The 17,651-nt window shown below is 39.0% G+C and overlaps 1 protein-coding gene across 1 annotated transcript in view; it reads left to right on the top strand.

The window, feature by feature from the left end:
* Nucleotides 1–17,651, top strand: part of glra1 (glycine receptor, alpha 1) — a 156,485-nt gene that overhangs the window by 24,753 nt on the left and 114,081 nt on the right. Inside the window, exons 2-3 of the mRNA XM_034117747.1 lie at nucleotides 11,393–11,517; nucleotides 11,786–11,797. Coding sequence (XP_033973638.1) covers nucleotides 11,393–11,517; nucleotides 11,786–11,797 — 137 coding nt within the window. The remainder of the gene's footprint in view (nucleotides 1–11,392; nucleotides 11,518–11,785; nucleotides 11,798–17,651) is intronic.

Here is a 17,651-nt window from a genome sequence, read left to right as displayed (position 1 = left end):
GCTAATGTTGGGCTATAAAGGAACTACAGCACGGTCACATGACTTCTCATCACCACCGCTAAGCTAAAGGCGGCTAATGTTGGGCTATAAAGGAACTACAGCACGGTCACATGACTTCACGTCACCACCGCTAAGCTAAAGGTGGCTAATGTTGGGCTATAAAGGAACTACAGCACGGTCACATGACTTCACCTCACCACCGCTAAGCTAAAGGTGGCTAATGTTGGGCTATAAAGGAACTACAGCACGGTCACATGACTTCACGTCACCACCGCTAAGCTAAAGGAGGCTAATGTTGGGCTATAAAGGAACTACAGCACGGTCACATGACTTCACGTCACCACCGCTAAGCTAAAGGCGGCTAATGTTGGGTTATAAAGGAACTACAGCACGGTCACATGACTTCTCATCACCACCGCTAAGCTAAAGGCGGCTAATGTTGGGCTATAAAGGAACTACAGCACGGTCACATGACTTCACGTCACCACCGCTAAGCTAAAGGTGGCTAATGTTGGGCTATAAAGAAACTACAGCACGGTCACATGACTTCACCTCACCACCGCTAAGCTAAAGGTGGCTAATGTTGGGCTATAAAGGAACTACAGCACGGTCACATGACTTCACGTCACCACCGCTAAGCTAAAGGTGGCTAATGTTGGGCGTGATGACGTTTAGTCGTCTCATTCAGACACTTGTTAGCAACCGCCGTTTTTTTAATTCATCAGTGGGGTATTTACTGACGTATTTGATGTCTAAATATCTTCAGCTTGTGTTAACCAAATACTTTATTTCAGGCTAACAACCAAAAACACACTCAGAAAACCATTGACATCTAGACCAGAGGACAGGGAGTTTTTAGAACTTAGTCCTGCACCACTCTTGAGATTGGAGTTATTTTCTGTTGAATCTAGACGGGAAAATGTAGAGATTTTTCTCCGGGGACACCTCAGGTTGTTCTGCTCTGATAACATATCGACATCTGTAACGCTCTTCACTAACGCTCATCAGTCACTCTCTGACCTCGAGGAGAGTGAGATATTCAAACAGACCATCACAGCAGATGGGTGGTCATGTTATTGATTAGATCTCAGATAATTTTCACAGTGAACACAATCATGTCCTCCATGATTTTAATTTGGAGAAAAGGTTGTTGGAAGAAGGGAAGAAAGCAGTATGGGAGCAGGAGGGATGTTATTTGTGTGTTGTTGTTGTCACAATAAAATGCAAACTGACACATAGAGATTTATTATTGTTGTCAGGTGGTGCACAACATTTTTGTCAACAGTAGGTCTTCAAAACAGCAAGAGCATTTTTTACAAGCTTCAAAATGCTAATTATCTCTTCATTGTTATGATCAAAACTTGCTTTTTATGTGTTTTTATTTGTTTTAAATTGTTGTAGTTTGACAAAAAACAAAAAAATAAGCTTCACTTTCGTTTCAATAACTAGTTCGTTCTGTAGCGTTCAATCAAAATGTTATCATACTTTCGTTTTGTGCTTCTTCGTTGTTTTGTATTCTAAAATAAATCTCTGTGGACAAGAAGCAGTTAATAAGTTATCTTGAGCAAAGGTGATGGAAAAGAAAGAGTAGGAAAAGAAAAGACTGGATGACAGAGTTACATTTACAGCAGCATCAGTAAATGCGACATTCAAAATACTTTTTTGCAAACTGACACAGAGGCTCATTGATGTTGTCAGGCGGAGCACAACATGGTACGTCTCCGGGCCCTCCTCTTTTTGGATGCAAATTAAACACAACATGTCCTCGTACCTTAGCGACAGAACAGGGTGATTTATAGTGACTCCCAAAACAACATGGCTGTTCTATTTAGCGCTTTGAATCTGATTAGGTCAGGAAATAAAACTACTTGCTTAGGTTTATGGGTTAGGGTTCCTGTTGTGATTCCTGAGACTTTTTTTAATTGGTGTCACTTTCTAACAATCCTACTGGTTTCCACAAATTATTTACCAGCTTTATCACTTAACTGCTAAGCTAAAGGTGGCTAATGTTGGGTTATAAAGGAACTACAGCACGGTCACATGACTTCACGTCACCATCGCTAAGCTAAAGGTGGCTAATGTTGGGCTATAAAGGAACTACAGCACGGTCACATGACTTCACGTCACCACCGCTAAGCTAAAGGCAGCTAATGTTGGGCTATAAAGGAACTACAGTACGGTCACATGACTTCACGTCACCACCGCTAAGCTAAAGGTGGCTAATGTTGGGCTATAAAGGAACTACAGCACGGTCACATGACTTCACGTCACCACTGCTAAGCTAAAGGTGGCTAATGTTGGGCTGTAAAGGAACTACAGCACGGTCACATGACTTCACGTCACCACCGCTAAGCTAAAGGAGGCTAATGTTGGGCTATAAAGGAACTACAGCACGGTCACATGACTTCACGTCACCACCGCTAAGCTAAAGGTGGCTAATGTTGGGCGTGATGACGTTTTAATCGTCTCATTTAGACACTTGTTAGCAACCGCCGTTTTTAAATCCACCAGTGGGGTATTTACTGACGTATTTTATGTCTAAATATATTCAGCTTGTGTTAACCAAAGACTTTATTTCAGGCTAACAACCAAAAACACATTCAGAAAACCATAGACTTTAAGACCAGAGGACAGGGAGGTTTTAGAACTTATTCCTGCACCACACTTATTTTCGGGTGAATCTAGACAATATAGAGAGTATTTTTGCGAGTACAAAAATGTCCTGAATCTGTTTTTGGACCTCAGTGAACGGCCATCACTTCAGGGCTTCATCTCAGAGACCTCTGGCTTTGATAACACTCTGAGGTGTGACAAATGTTGTCTGTGTGCACTGGCATTTCACTAATTATCATCTCTCCACACGGGAGGTGAACATTTCAAAGACCACAAATGCTACAAACCCTTCATGTATCTCGGCCCTGATCCGCCTAGAGCGCGCCTTTATCCACTTGTTTATTTGTTCCAGATTTGTCCGTTTCCCAGTGGACTCGGAGTGAATCATGAGGCAGCAGAATGAGTCAAAACGCCTCACGAGTGTTTGTCATTCAGTCCCTCAAACTGTGTTCGTCCCCTCTGTGACTTACGTCGTGCCGAGCCTGGATTTAGATCTGGATTTATTCACTCAGCCAGAGTTTAGGAGGGTACGTCAGTGGAATGGGATGCACTGGGTTTAATGACTCTACTTTATGACTTTTCACCATGTTTTGTTCTTACATCGTTTAGCTTGTTGGTTTTCATCATCGTTATTATTTATGAGACACGTTTGTATTCATGTAATTTATGTAATGTCAACGTACTTTCAGCAGCATCATCAATATCCTCAGTTATGATCATTATAACATCGTTATCAGTGTCCTGATTTATGATCGTTTATAATATCATCAGTGTCGCTGTTTAACGTCGCAGACAAACCAGCGTGTGTGTGTGTGTGTGTGTGTGTGTGTGTGTGTGTGTGTGTGTGTGTGTGTGTGTGTGTGTGTGTGTGTGTGTGTGTGTGTGTGTGTGTGTGTGTGTGTGTGTGTGTGTGTGTGTGTGTGTGTGTGTGTCTGCATAATTAGATTTCTGATGTTTTTCACTGATGAGGTGTGTGTTAGTGTGTTGTTAATACAAGTGTGTGGGAATCTGCTTACCTACAGTGTTGGCAAGTAACTAAGTACATGTACTCTAAAGTACAAGTACATCAAAGTAGTATTTGAGGTGCTGCCTAAGATACTACTACTACTTCATACTACTTTTATGCAACCTTTGCTGACCATTTACATGCACTAAAACCTAGAGAACACACTTCAGGGAAAGGAACAGCCAAAAAAGAATAATAGGGTTTCTTTAAGAACTACTTTACTTAGAGGTAAAGGGTGTAAGTACTTCTTCCTCCTGCTTATTTGTGCTTCTTCATTCAGTCTCTGTGTACATGAACGCCTCATGAGACATGCACTAACAGGGGATTTGCTTCTCTTTAGTTAGTCTCCTCATCACGCCCGCTCTATAATTTGTGTTTTCACTCAGTGGACCGTGATTCTGATCAGCATTTTCCTGATAAAGCGACAGTGCTGACTGCATTACGTGTTTATGAATTGCTAATGTCGCCATTTATCATGCCGCACGTCACGGTTTACCATATTGAAAGTCACGGTTAGCGGTTTTACATTTACAAGGTGAACATTTAGGCGCGATCGAGTGTATCATCTGTCATTTTAATTCATGAGAGATGAATGCGCTCTCCTCCCCCGCACTCCTCAGGAGATACAGCTAATGGCTGAATATTTACATACTGACTTTTAACACTTTAAACTCTTACATTTGCTCTTACAGACTTTGGAAATAGTTTTATTGTTAAAAGGGGGCAAGAGAGGTAACTCGGTGGACTCTCTGAACTTTAAAGAAGTCCTATTACACTTTCTGGGGTTTTCCCTTTCCTATAGTGTGTTCTACAGGTTTTGGTGCATGTAAATGGTCTGCAAAGGCTACAGTTGAATTGTCACATGTCACAGTAGAGGCACTAAACAATAATATGAAACGTGACAATAAGCGGAATATGTTCTTATCGTCTTAAAGAGGACACATTCCGCTTATTTTCATGTCTCATGAGTAGGGTTGCAAAGGGGCAGAACATTTCCGGTAAGTTTCCGGTAAATTTCCATGGGAAGTTAAGCTGGGGAATTTTGGAAATATTCCATATTGGAAACCTTCCATGGGAATAATGGGAATAATGGGAATTTATGGGAACTAACTGGGAATTGAGGGTAATGTAATCTAATTGTATCGTATCCAAGCATAAATATAAACAGTTCGTTTTGTCATCCATACAAAATGATTAATTAAAAAACATGACATTTCAACAGATTTATTTGTAAGTAGAACAGAACAAGTTTTAATTATTTTATTGAACAATCATTTGTTTCATTGAAGAACAAAAACATGAATGTTGAGTTAAATATTACTCATCCCCCAAACACCACTCATTCAAAAATGAACAAAAATACACCCCCATCCAAAAATCCTCACTAGAAATCATGTGTGCATGTGATGGAGGAATGCTCAGTGCCTGTAGGGGGTGTGGCCTCAATAGCCATGCAGTAAGCAGTGTGCTATGTGCATGTGATTGAGGAATGGCATGGATATTCAAGTGTACTTGAATGGCATCTGTTTGTTTTAGTCAAGATTATGCTAAAATATGCTTTCACCAACTATATTGAAGTTCCCTATGAAGAGCCAGCCTTCAATTTTGAAAATTCTCAGTTTATTCCCATAAATTCCCGTTAATTCCCATGGAAAGTTTCCATCTTCCCGGAACTTTGCAACCCTACTCATGAGGCGTTCATGTACACAGAGACTGAATTAAGAAGTATAAATAAGCAGAACGAGGAAGTACTTAAATTCTTTACCTCTAAGTAAAGTAGTTCTTAAAGAAGCCCTATTGTTATTTGTCGACTTTCCCTTTCCCTGTAGTGTGTTCTATAGGTTTTAGTGCATGTAAATGGTCTGCAAAGGCTAAAATCCCTAAAAAAAAAAGGGAGTTTTTATTCTGACAGGTATAATTACATACTACATTTTTGTATAGCTGTCGCATAAATGTAGTATGAAGTAGTAGTAGTATCTGAGTAGATGTACATAGTTACTTGCCAATACTGTATTCAAACAGGTTCACACACACTTGTATTACGTACGCACTCCTTTGAACACTTGAAAAGTCAGTTCAGTTCAGTCGCCTGAACTCAACTTCCTCAGGAATTCATGTTGTCTGTTTTCAATCATTGATACTTCACTGGACCTCTGAGTGCTGCAAAGTGAAGATGTATGAATTATTCCTTATAAACACATTTCATAACTTTATCTAACTCACTGTGGAAGTTTGGCAGCACTCAAAAATGTAAAAGACATTCAAATAAATGTTTTATATGTTTGTATGAATCATTTTTTGGTCAGTAGAGTTAATGACTAGCGAGCTGAATTTAAATGTAGAGACTTTTTAATGATTCTACTTTCTCACAGGCTTTAATAATGATAATTTGCATTGCATTTTAATTCATAGATTTATTATTTTTTACAAATGTTTCCAAATGTTCGCACAAACCTTTGTTTTCAAACTGCGTGTTGGTGTCAAATGACCGGGCAACCTGCTCCAATGTTGAATCTATTTAAGACATTTTAATTAAGTAAATTATTCATCCTGAAGAATGTTGTGGCTGCTCCATCACATAAAACTCTATAAATGATTCACGAGACAGAAATTCAGCATGGCATATGTAATATAAATTCAATTAACCAAGTGGGTCAAGCAGAATGTAAAGAAGCGTTCAGCAGCATCTGATGCAGACAGGATGGTATCAAATCTAATACAGTATATACATACAGTATATATGGGTTATATCATATTCTTCAGATAGAAATGGTTTGTCTTTTTCAAATGAGCTTTTTTTAATATCTTGTTTCTGAAATGTGAAATAGTTCTGCCCTATTGGTATTTTTTACAATCATTGCAATACGGGCTCGTGCAATAAACAAATTGCAAGAGGCGCAAAATATGTAACAGCAAAATATGCATAAATGTTATTCTATATTAAGAATTGCATATATGTTTCAGCTTGCAAATATTATTCTACGGACTTAAGAATAAAATATCTTTGTTTGATGCAAGTCCTGTTAAGAAATCACACCAATTAGTCATTTTTCCAAATTGCCCAACCCTATTTTAAAGAGGCCCTATTCAGCTTCTTTTTTATTTGCTGTAGTGTGTTCTACTGATTTTAGTGCATGGGAATGGTCTGCAAAGGCTAACATAGACTTTTTAAAGTAAAGACACTACATACTGATATACACCTGAACATCAGCAGGAGAGGACTCTTTAAAGTAGAGACGCTACATACTGATATACACCTGAACATCAGCAGGAGAGGACTCTTTAAAGTAGAGACACTACATACTGATATACACCTGAACATCAGCAGGAGAGGACTCTTTAAAGTAGAGACACTACATACTGATGTACACCTGAACATCAGCAGGAGAGGACTCTTTAAAGTAGAGACACTACATACTGATATACACCTGAACATCAGCAGGAGAGGACTCTTTAAAGTAGAGACACTACATACTGATATACACCTGAACATCAGCAGGAGAGGACTCTTTAAAGTAGAGACACTACATACTGATATACACCTGAACATCAGCAGGAGAGGACTCTTTAAAGTAGAGACACTAAATACTGATATGAACCTGAACATCAGCAGGAGAGGACTCTTTAAAGTAGAGACACTAAATACTGATATGAACCTGAAAATGAGCATTATATGTCCTCTTTAAAAAGAGCTGGATGGAGCTTCCTGTGTGCAGTTGTTGAATCGCTCATTGTGCGTCTGTACTCGGATGAAATGGGTCAGTACAGCAGCGTATTTATAGCCCGGATCACACTGCTGTCCGTTCTCTTTCTCCAGGCGCAGCGGGAAGTGATGCAATCACACAAACTGCACTACAACTGCTAATGCAGTTCCCCTGCGAGGCCACGGGTCACTCCAGTCCCGCTCTGAACCGAGTCACTGTCACTTTAATTCAATCCAACTCACGCTGCAAACTATTTTATATCCAATCCCAACACTCGCCTGTTTTAAAATGTCCTTACAGCCGGAAACACGAGAAGTAAAAGCCACATAAATTACTGATAACCTCACCGTTTCACCTCGAGTTATAGATGAGCAGTTGTGGAAAAGTACTCTTTTACACAAGTAATTTAAGAAATACCACGGTCTAATACGACATTGCAAATTAAATTCCTGAGTTCAAAAGTAGTATTTGCAAAATGTCCTGAAAGTATGAAAAGGTATGCAGAATGGCTTTTTTTAAGTTAAAGTGTTGTGTTATTATATAAATAACATATGCTGGTTTTATCACTCACAAATACACACTTTTTATGTTGTTTTTCGTCAACTTGGAGCAAATGTTTGATATGTTTTGTACTACTAAATAGTTTAGTAGTATGTTTATGCACATCCTTTAAAGTATTTAGCAAGTATGAAATAAATAGTGTGATGAAGTGGCACACATATATTTATACTCAAGTAAAGTCCAAAATACATTTACTCAAGTACTGTACATAAGTATATCCTTAGGACCCATTCAGGGATAAGACTTTCGGCTTAAGGTAAAGAAAATACTTAAGTTTTGATTAAAGTTAAGAATTGGGATCTGTACAAGTGTGTGTGTGTGTGTGTGTGTGTATGTGTGTGTGTGTGTGTGTGTGTGTATATGTGTGTGTGTGTGTGTGTGTGTTTGTGTGTTTGTGTGTGTGTGTGTATGTGTGTGTGTGTGTTTGTGTGTTTGTGTGTGTGTGTATGTGTGTGTGTGTGTGTGTGTTTATGTGTGTGTGTGTGTGTGTGTGTATATTCTATAGATATTGGTTGCATTGCATCCTCATTAATGTCAGTAGTCTTGTTTATTTTGCAATAATGTAAGTACACAGGCAGCTTGGATCGATCCATCATCTCTGTGTGTGTGTGTGTATGTGTGTGTGTGTGTGTGTGTGTGTGTGTGTGTGTGTGTGTGTGTGTGTGTGTGTGTGTGTGTGTGTGTGTGTGTGTGTGTGTGTGTGTGTGTGTGTGTGTGTGTGTGTGTGTGTGTGTGTGTGTTATTGATTGTTAAAGCTGCAGTCATTGTATGTCTGAGGCTACAGAAAGTTACGCAGAGAGCCTTTAATGAGCATGATGGGCTTAATAAGGTAAAAGGAGTCCACTGTGCACGGCGGCTCATTGGAAAATCAATGCAGGACACCGGCTGGTTAAGTGATTAGAGCATTAGTTTAAATAACTACTTTAAGAAAGACGGTGTGTAATAACCCCTAATGCATTTCACTGCTGTCAGCATGCACTGTAAAGGTTCACTTTTAATTATTCACTTTTTTAATTAGATTAAGAAAGAAGGTAATGAAGTTAAATGATAATGAATTTATCGAATCAGGTGGGAAGGGATCCACCTTAAGTGCAAGCCTCCAGGAGTACAAAGATATGAATGAAACCATGAATGATTTAATTAAATGTATGTATAAATTACTAATATGTTTGTTGTTGTGTCTTAGTACAACATAAAGTGATAATTCCTCAGTTTCATACAACCCTTTTATATAAATGATTTCATTATACAGTATATACATACAATTACCAAACATGGAGGTATTTTTATAGCCAACTTTCTTGGAGTTAAATGTTTGGAAAACACATGATAGACAAATATATAATTTAAGGTTATTCAGACAAGGATTTTGGAACCAATGTTCTTCATTAGACAAAACAACGTAATGAAGTTAAATGATGAAGAAGTTATCTAATCTGGTGGGGACAGATCTTCAGCCCAGTGTATTCTGCAAGCCTTCAGGAGTACAAATATATGAATGAAACCATGAACTATTTAATTAATTTCTTTACAAATTACTAATATTTTTGTTCTGTCTTCGTGCAAAATATAAAGTGATAATTCCTCGGTTTCATACACCCCTTTTATGCATCATGCATTATTGTATTTCTTCTTAAAACATACCATAAGTGGAATACATAATAATTTCATTAAACAATTTTCAAACACAGAATGCATTTTTATAGCCAGGTTTCTTGGAGTGAAATGTATGAAGCACATGATAGGCAAATATATAATTTAAGGACAAGGATTTTGTTTTGTTTGTCCAAAGAAAAACAATCAAGTTTGGTTTGCAGAAATGCAGAATCCTTATTGATTATCCAGATGTGTCTTTGACCTGGTGTTCGTTAAAAGAGGATATGAGCCACCACTGACCCCTCTAGAATATGTGGTGCAAACCTTCGTTCTGCATCACATTATTTTTGTTCTTCATGACCATGTTATTTAATGTGTCTCCGTGAAAAATGATCACCATTTCCTTTGTGTGATGTTGGGAGGAGACATTAAGCTGCAAAAGTATGTGTTACTTAATATCATTGGAAAACGTAGAAATGGATATTAGCAATGACAAGCTAAAAATGTCTAGCAATAACACACAAATTGACCTATGAAAAAGGTGTTTGATTCCTACGTCATTTGGTGAAACAAGTCTGGTTTTTCACTTATGTGGATGAAGTTTGATGAATTCTGGAAGACAGGATGTTTGAAACATGCTTGATGGCTTGAGGCTTTAATGTGCACATTTTGTGGCATCCTTAATGCTAATCAAGTTCTGATTTTGTTATTCATCCCCATGTTATTTAATTTGTCTCCATGAAATAGTGTCATTTCCTTTTTGTGATGTATTTCCATGTGATGTTGGGGTGGAGCACTAACCTGCATAAGTCTGTGCCAATTAATCTAATTGGAAGATGTGTACATGGACATTTGAATTGAATATAAACAGAAGATTGAAATGACAAGCAAAAAGCAAAACATGTGTAGCGATAACAGACAAAATAACCCAAGAAATAACAGTGAATACGTCATTTTGTGAATCAAGACTGGTTTTTCCACTTATGGAAATGAAGGTTGTTTGATGAATCCTTGAAGAAAGGATTGTTGAAACATGTTAGATGGCTTTTAGGCTTTAAGGTGCGCATTTTGTGGCACATAATGCTAATCAAGGCTGTTTTGAGTCATTTGAGTGTAGTAGTTGTTGACCGGAGGCCTAGGGTTAGGATTAGGATTAGGCCTAGGGTTAGGATTAGGCCTAGGGTTAGGGTTAGGGTTAGGATTAGGGTTAGGGTTAGGGTTAGGCCTAGGGTTAGGATTAGGGTTAGGATTAGGCCTAGGGTTAGGATTAGGGTTAGGATTAGGGTTAGGATTAGGCCTAGGGTTAGGATTAGGCCTAGGGTTAGGATTAGGGTTAGGATTAGGGTTAGGGTTAGGGTTAGGATTAGGCCTAGGGTTAGGATTAGGGTTAGGGTTAGGATTAGGCCTAGGGTTAGGATTAGGCCTAGGGTTAGGATTAGGGTTAGGATTAGGGTTAGGGTTAGGATTAGGCCTAGGGTTAGGATTAGGGTTAGGATTAGGCCTAGGGTTAGGGTTAGGGTTAGGATTAGGGTTAGGATTAGGCCTAGGGTTAGGATTAGGGTTAGGATTAGGGTTAGGGTTAGGATTAGGGTTAGGGTTAGGGTTAGGATTAGGGTTAGGGTTAGGATTAGGCCTAGTGTTAGGATTAGGGTTAGGATTAGGGTTAGGGTTAGGATTAGGGTTAGGGTTAGCCGCTTAGGACAGATAATATGATCAGTTTCTTGGCTGCTTGTATCCATACAATGCTGTTGAAGATTATAAATAACTTTGGATGGCTCAACAAGTCATACAGAGAAGTGTTATGACTATTATGTAATCTAGTTATTATCAAAAGTTCTCTTTCTCATTATAATCATTGTTTTTTCTTCTTTATGCTTCTTCTTCTCAGCACATTTTCCATTCTATTTTCTAGCCTGGCAGCATCGAAAGAAGCTGCGGCGAGGAAAGCTGCCACCCCGATGCCGCCCTCCGAGTTCCTGGACAAACTCATGGGCAAAGTCTCGGGTTACGACGCCAGAATTCGACCAAATTTTAAAGGTAGGAGCTGCCTCTATGGCTCGGTCGGATAAATCAGGAAAAGTAACGACACAATGGTAATGTGTTGTTTCTGCATTTCATTACATTGTCTTACTGTAAATGCCTTTTTTAAGGGTTTAGTCAATCACAAAGGAAGGTTTGTATTCATGTGTTTCATTAAAAAAGATGTACATAGATGTTACTACAATTCTGTTGCTTTGTGTTTTAATCATCTCAATGTTTTTCGTTTGTTCTCAATTTGTCGATCTCTTTCATTTGCTCTTTGCAGTGTTCCACAAAGGTAAATGTGCCCATTGTTCAACATGTATACAACCAGGTGTTAGATCCCCAAACCCCCAACCCTTTCCCTGCACTTCTAGCCTCCCATAGGTCAACAACATCCCGTTAAGATATCTGGGATCTCTTGTTATCATGGTGCTAGTTGGCTACATTCCTTGGTATCCACACAATAACTGAGTGCTTGTTTTGGTGGTCAAGGCAATGTGGCTCTCTCCCACAAGTCTGCTGCTCAATGATCTCATGATAATGATGATGATGATGATTCTGGTGATGATGTTAATATAATAATGACCTCTCCCTGAATGGAAGCTCCCATAAAGACTCATGTCAGAGGTTTCTATATTAAACTTTCTCTCATTAGGGAACACAGTTGGACATTAATACGTTTGTACCACATTAGAAAACTGGGGCAATCCTCCATATTCATTAAAGTGTATGAATAATACAAGACGTTCTAAAAAAAATCCCCAAAATGTTGGAGTAATTGGACCGGACAGACCTTTCAGTGCTTCAGAACAAACTTGAATTTCACTTTGTGTTTTTCAACAGAAAAGCCTTGTTGCATGTTAAATACTGACATATCTTAGTTTTCAGAATGGATGCTGTATATTTACTTTGAATACGTTTTAGTGTACAAAACATTAGCACCCTTACGATATTCCACCTTCCTGTATTGAAGTCTTCACTCCAATGCCAGTATATTATGTATTGGATCATATACCTACATTTATTAACTTTTTAACATAAACTTAGAAGCATCTTCCTTGATGATCTGGAAAATAAAGCTTGTGTATAATTTTAAAATGCTCTGGAAATGAATCAAACGTTTACATCTATTTCCTATCTTCTTGTAAATTGGCTTAAGAATTGACTTTATTAAAATTGCAATTGTATCAATCAGCTGAGGGTTTGGCTACAGCAAATCGCTAACTTAAAACCCCTGTAAACCTCCACTATTGGAACTAATAAAACCTGCAGGAATGATGTAATATATGTTTTTAATATACAGTATATAACAGGTGAAATGAATAGGTGTCCTAATGTTTTGTACACACAGGACTGCGGGAATGTGCAGCAGTGAACCTCAGCTTATATTTATGAATGCTGTCATGGAGCTTATTTTTATTTTTTTTTGCTGAACCCATAATGGCATAACCCATTATTTGGTTTGTTCGTGGGATATCGCAGCTCAACTGGGACGGGTGGGGGGGTTTTACCGTGACCAAAGTGTGTATTATTAAACTGCCGCGGCTGCAGAACGTCCCTCCTGACCGGCTGAGAATTTGATCGGATGTACAGCGAGGAATCTTCACGAGTCCATTTTGGAGACCATTTTTATTTTTTGAATTTAATTTCTCCTCAGCTGTAGTTTGGCAACAATCCAGGGAGATTTACTGCGACTCGTGCTGCGTTGACCTTTACAAATCAGGATTTGAACAGCCCGACAGGACAGTTATTTGAATTGATGGCTTTTATATATTTTCCATTCTTCTAATGTGATGTAATAAAGAAAGTTAGATGCAGATGAAAGTGCTCTCTGGCAGTGTGTTAGACAATAACAAACCTCCAGCTGACGTCAGCAAGCTTTGATGATTTCCAACACAACAAACGACCCTTAAAATAATTAGAATTAATGTTTCTTTCTCTTCTTTTTGGGTTATTGTGTTTCAGAACAATCTGTGATGAAGATACTCAGGACGTATTTTATGTCATCTGCTCGTTGTGTGGTTGTTAGCAGTCGGGGCCCGATGAGAGTTTCCACCCTCAGTCACGGCTGTCAGGCGTAGCGTGAGCTCTCTCGCTCATTCATGCTCTTTCTGTTTCTGTGTGTTTGTCCCCGACCAGCTAACTACGCCGCTGCATTAATCACATTCATGAAATAAACAGCCTGACAGCCCTGCTCCTTAATAAACTCTGGAGGAAAAGGGAACAAAATGAGAGGGAAGCAGTGGGGGTGAAAGTGGAAGACTGCCCTTGTGCAACAGTTCACAAATGTTCCATAGTCAATAAATGGAGGAGAAAAACATGCTAAGATTTTGAGATTGAATTGTGCAGAATGATCCATACAATAAGTACCCATAGTCATCCTGAAACCCTAGTTTGAAAGACCCTTATTTGGTTTAATAATATTAATAATAATATAACTAGTAAATAACAATATACACAACAGATGTTAGGACCTTGTTACATTGTATCCTCAACATAGGATTTTAAAATTGCAGTTTTAGAAGGCGATGGTTGGAGAGCTTGATAAAATCTGAGTTTGATGTCAATTTGTTTGCTAGGAATCATCATATATTCAAAAGACTGATAAAGCAGAGATTATGGTGGTGTCTAAGCATGGTTACTAGCAAAATTATTACCTAGCAATCCATCCAAAAATCTGAAGGCCGCATCTTGATGCTTACCCTCGATTTTTGAAAGCCTTAACAATTCAAGTTCAATGCCTAACCTTAACAATCTGGCGAGAGTTTAACAAGTCAAGGTTAAGGTCTTGTCCTGCAATTAACTAGCAATCAAACCCTCTTCAGAACAAGGTCACCCTTCTTTCTATATGTCCTTAAAGAGCTTCAATCTTTAAAAGATGCTCGTTGACTTTGACCCAACCATGACCCGCTTTCTAACCCTGTTCAGGCAAAGTTGTGGTCTTAGCTAGCCATGAAACACACTTACACTGCTTTCCAGTTAAAAACCAGGATGTAAATGTCATACTTAATCAAAACCAGTCACTAACTAGATAGTGTGCTAGCTAATTAATTCACTATCTAATTCTATATTAGCTTGATAACTAACTTGTGTAGCGACACAATCATGACCTGCTTGCTAACAACATTCTAACACATTTGTGGTGTTAGCTAGCGATGAAACACAATTGAAAACAAAGTCAGAACAGTGATAACCAGTTAAACATCTGGGAGTAAATGTCATGTTAGCTCACAACCAGTCACTAACTAGATAGTGTGCTAGCTAGTTAGTTCAACTACATGCTAGCTTGATGGCTAACTTGTGTAGTGTAAATTGAGAGGTATATGATGTGTCCATAGCTTTAAATGAAGGGATACAAAGCGAGTAATCTGATTTCTTACCTCCTCTATGAACTCCCTACCATCACAATAGATTATAATTAGGACTATTGTTTAAGTTTTTTGTTTTCTCTGTATTGTTTCTGTTCTGATTTTATGTAAAGCGTCTTTGAGCATTAGGAAAAACGCTATAAATATCCCATGTATTATTATTATTATTATTATTATTATTATTATTATTATTATAATATGCAAATGGAACGCAAGAGCGACGTAGTTCTAGAACTCCCTTTGGAATGTTAGAGTGTTCCGTCCCAATGGAATGCGTCGGGATTCCGGAATGTTCAATCTGCTACATACATACCGCCGCCTACACACCTCATCCAATTAGCACCAGCCCCGTTAATTCTGCCGTACAGCAGCAACAGGGGAAAAAGGGAAGAGATATGTTGCCGCAAGCTACAGATGTGCCAGCATGAGAGGAACTGACACTGATCATGACCGGGGGTCCACTGTGAGGACAGGAAGAAAAAAAAGAGAAGCTTCCGATTGATTTAGCAGGTTCCTCCATGGGAGACAGAGGAGAGCAAACACTTCTGACACATTCAGGACGACACATGTATAATCTATGAGTTCGTCCGTTGTTTCATTCTCTCTTCCTGCTTTGTCATTCTTTCATTTGTTCTTCTGCTTCTTCGTTTTCTCATGTGGCTCCTATCTCACATCATTCATCCATTTCAGGGTTTTATTACCTTGATTCCTTCCCTGTTGTTTTCTTAAAGTAACATTTCTTAGCCCTTATTTATTCTGCCATGGGTTAGCTTTCTTTTTCCTGTCAGCTTCGATCTTTAATTCTTCTTCAGTAGTTTAACCTGCGTCATACCTTCCTTTACTGTCCGATAAATCCATCATTTCATTTAAGTATTCCGCTTATTTCCTTCTATACTGCAATCAGTGATTTTTATTTTTGATATTCTCCCGTGTAATGTAATCTATAAAGTCGTAATTTGATCATGTCTCCCATAATTTCACTTACATTTTCCATTTCCACCAACATTCTTCTTGTTACCATGCTTCTGTCATCCCTTCCTGAAAGTATTTTCTTTAAACATCCATTTTCCATTTACCAGGCTGAAAGACATATCCATTAGTACAGTGAACGCCCCATGCATTCTCTCTCCTCTGACCTTCATCCCCCCTCCTCTCCTCATCCCTCCTCAGTATTCGAGTCTTGTTTACCGACCCCACTGATTCGTGAAACAAATTGGACTCCTTTGAACCAGTTGACCAGACACAAGTCGAGTTTACAGAGCATCAAAAGAGGCTTTAGAGTTCCTCAGCAGTGAAGGAGTGAGACGTAGTGAACGTAATATTCCTGAATATCCACATAGAAGTAGTGGAGTACAAATACTTCGTTACTGTACTTAAGTACATTTTTCTCGTATCAGTACTTTACTCCACTACTTATTTTTCTGACAACTTTTTACTTTCTACTTCTTACATTTCTAACACAAATACCTGTACTTTCTACTTCTCACATTTCCCAAACAGGCTGGTTCCTTTAGTTTGAATGTGTGTTTGGTGGCGTGATCATTATTATTTAGAGTCATTGCGTGCCTATTGATTTGAACACGATCCGTGTATCCATCATTTCCTGGTCTTCTCTAAAGAAGAGGGACCAATGAAAACGTTGTCATGTTGCCGTTGTTCAGCATGGAAACATTCATTAGCTAACAATGACATTATTGTTCTATTAATATAAAGGTAGGTCAGGTACTCTTTAAAACAGCTGCTAGTTATGGGTACTTTTTACTGAAGTACATTTCAAAGCCCTCTTTACTTTTACTTGAGTAAAGAAGTTTAGTCAGTACTTCTACTTTTACCAGAGTATTTTTAAACACGAGTATCTGTACTTCTACTTGAGTAAAGGATGTGTGTACTTTTGCCATCTCTGCTTCAGATACTGTTTGCACCAGAAAGAGTGTAATTCTCTCCAGTCTGAGAGTGTGTGCACACTTGATGAATGGCTCAGACTGGAGCTCTGACTCGCCCCCCGCTCCGCCATAACCTTGTCCTTCCTCATCACTCACGCTGAGCGGCATCGAGCACGGTGACCGCGAGCCAGCTTCTGGTTTTAAGTTCAACCAGAACGAGCTTTCTATTGTTCCTGCCACCTCCATTTCCTCCTCTGAGGCAGGACTCTGTGGTGAAAAGACCCTGAACGCGCCAGCGACCTTAAAATCCAGTGAGCATCAGGGGGTTTTTGTGGGTCTACTTCAGCAGGTTTTCATTTCTCTCTCCAACAGCCACTGTGGTTGCGTTAGCTTGGGTTCGCTTCTTAGGATACAATCTTTTTATTTCATGCTGCTCCCACGGTTGGTTTGACAAATCCGCCTCCTTCTCGTTGCTCTTAAATCCCAGTGATGATCAGGGTTAAAAAAGAAATTGGGAATCCAGCACTGTGTCACTTTGCTTTTGAGCTGAATGACGCACTCTTTCTCGTGGCGAGCAGACACGAGTAAATATACAACGTACGGCAGTATATTTACATGTTTGGCTTCCTCCTTTCTCCATCTCTCTTTCTCTTTGTCTTTAGCTGGAGTACTTGTTACTACACAAAGAGACACTACTCTGTACTACACTTGTGTTGTACTACACCCTCCATGTTTATTTTTTCGCATCTCTTTTCTCCTTGTCAGGGTTGAACGTGCCGAGGTGGGACTGTGGTTATTAGCCGTCGGAGCTTGACGTTCATTTGGTGTTATCAGCACTTGCTTAATGGCTACTTAATGGGATTAATGGGCATAAGGTAATGAGCGTGGTTGTAGGGCG

The sequence above is a fragment of the Trematomus bernacchii genome, unplaced genomic scaffold (assembly GCF_902827165.1).
Source record: "Trematomus bernacchii unplaced genomic scaffold, fTreBer1.1, whole genome shotgun sequence".
NCBI lineage: Eukaryota > Metazoa > Chordata > Actinopteri > Perciformes > Nototheniidae > Trematomus > Trematomus bernacchii.
Note: the sequence above shows the minus strand (reverse complement) of the source record. Positions and strands in the feature narration are given on the sequence as shown.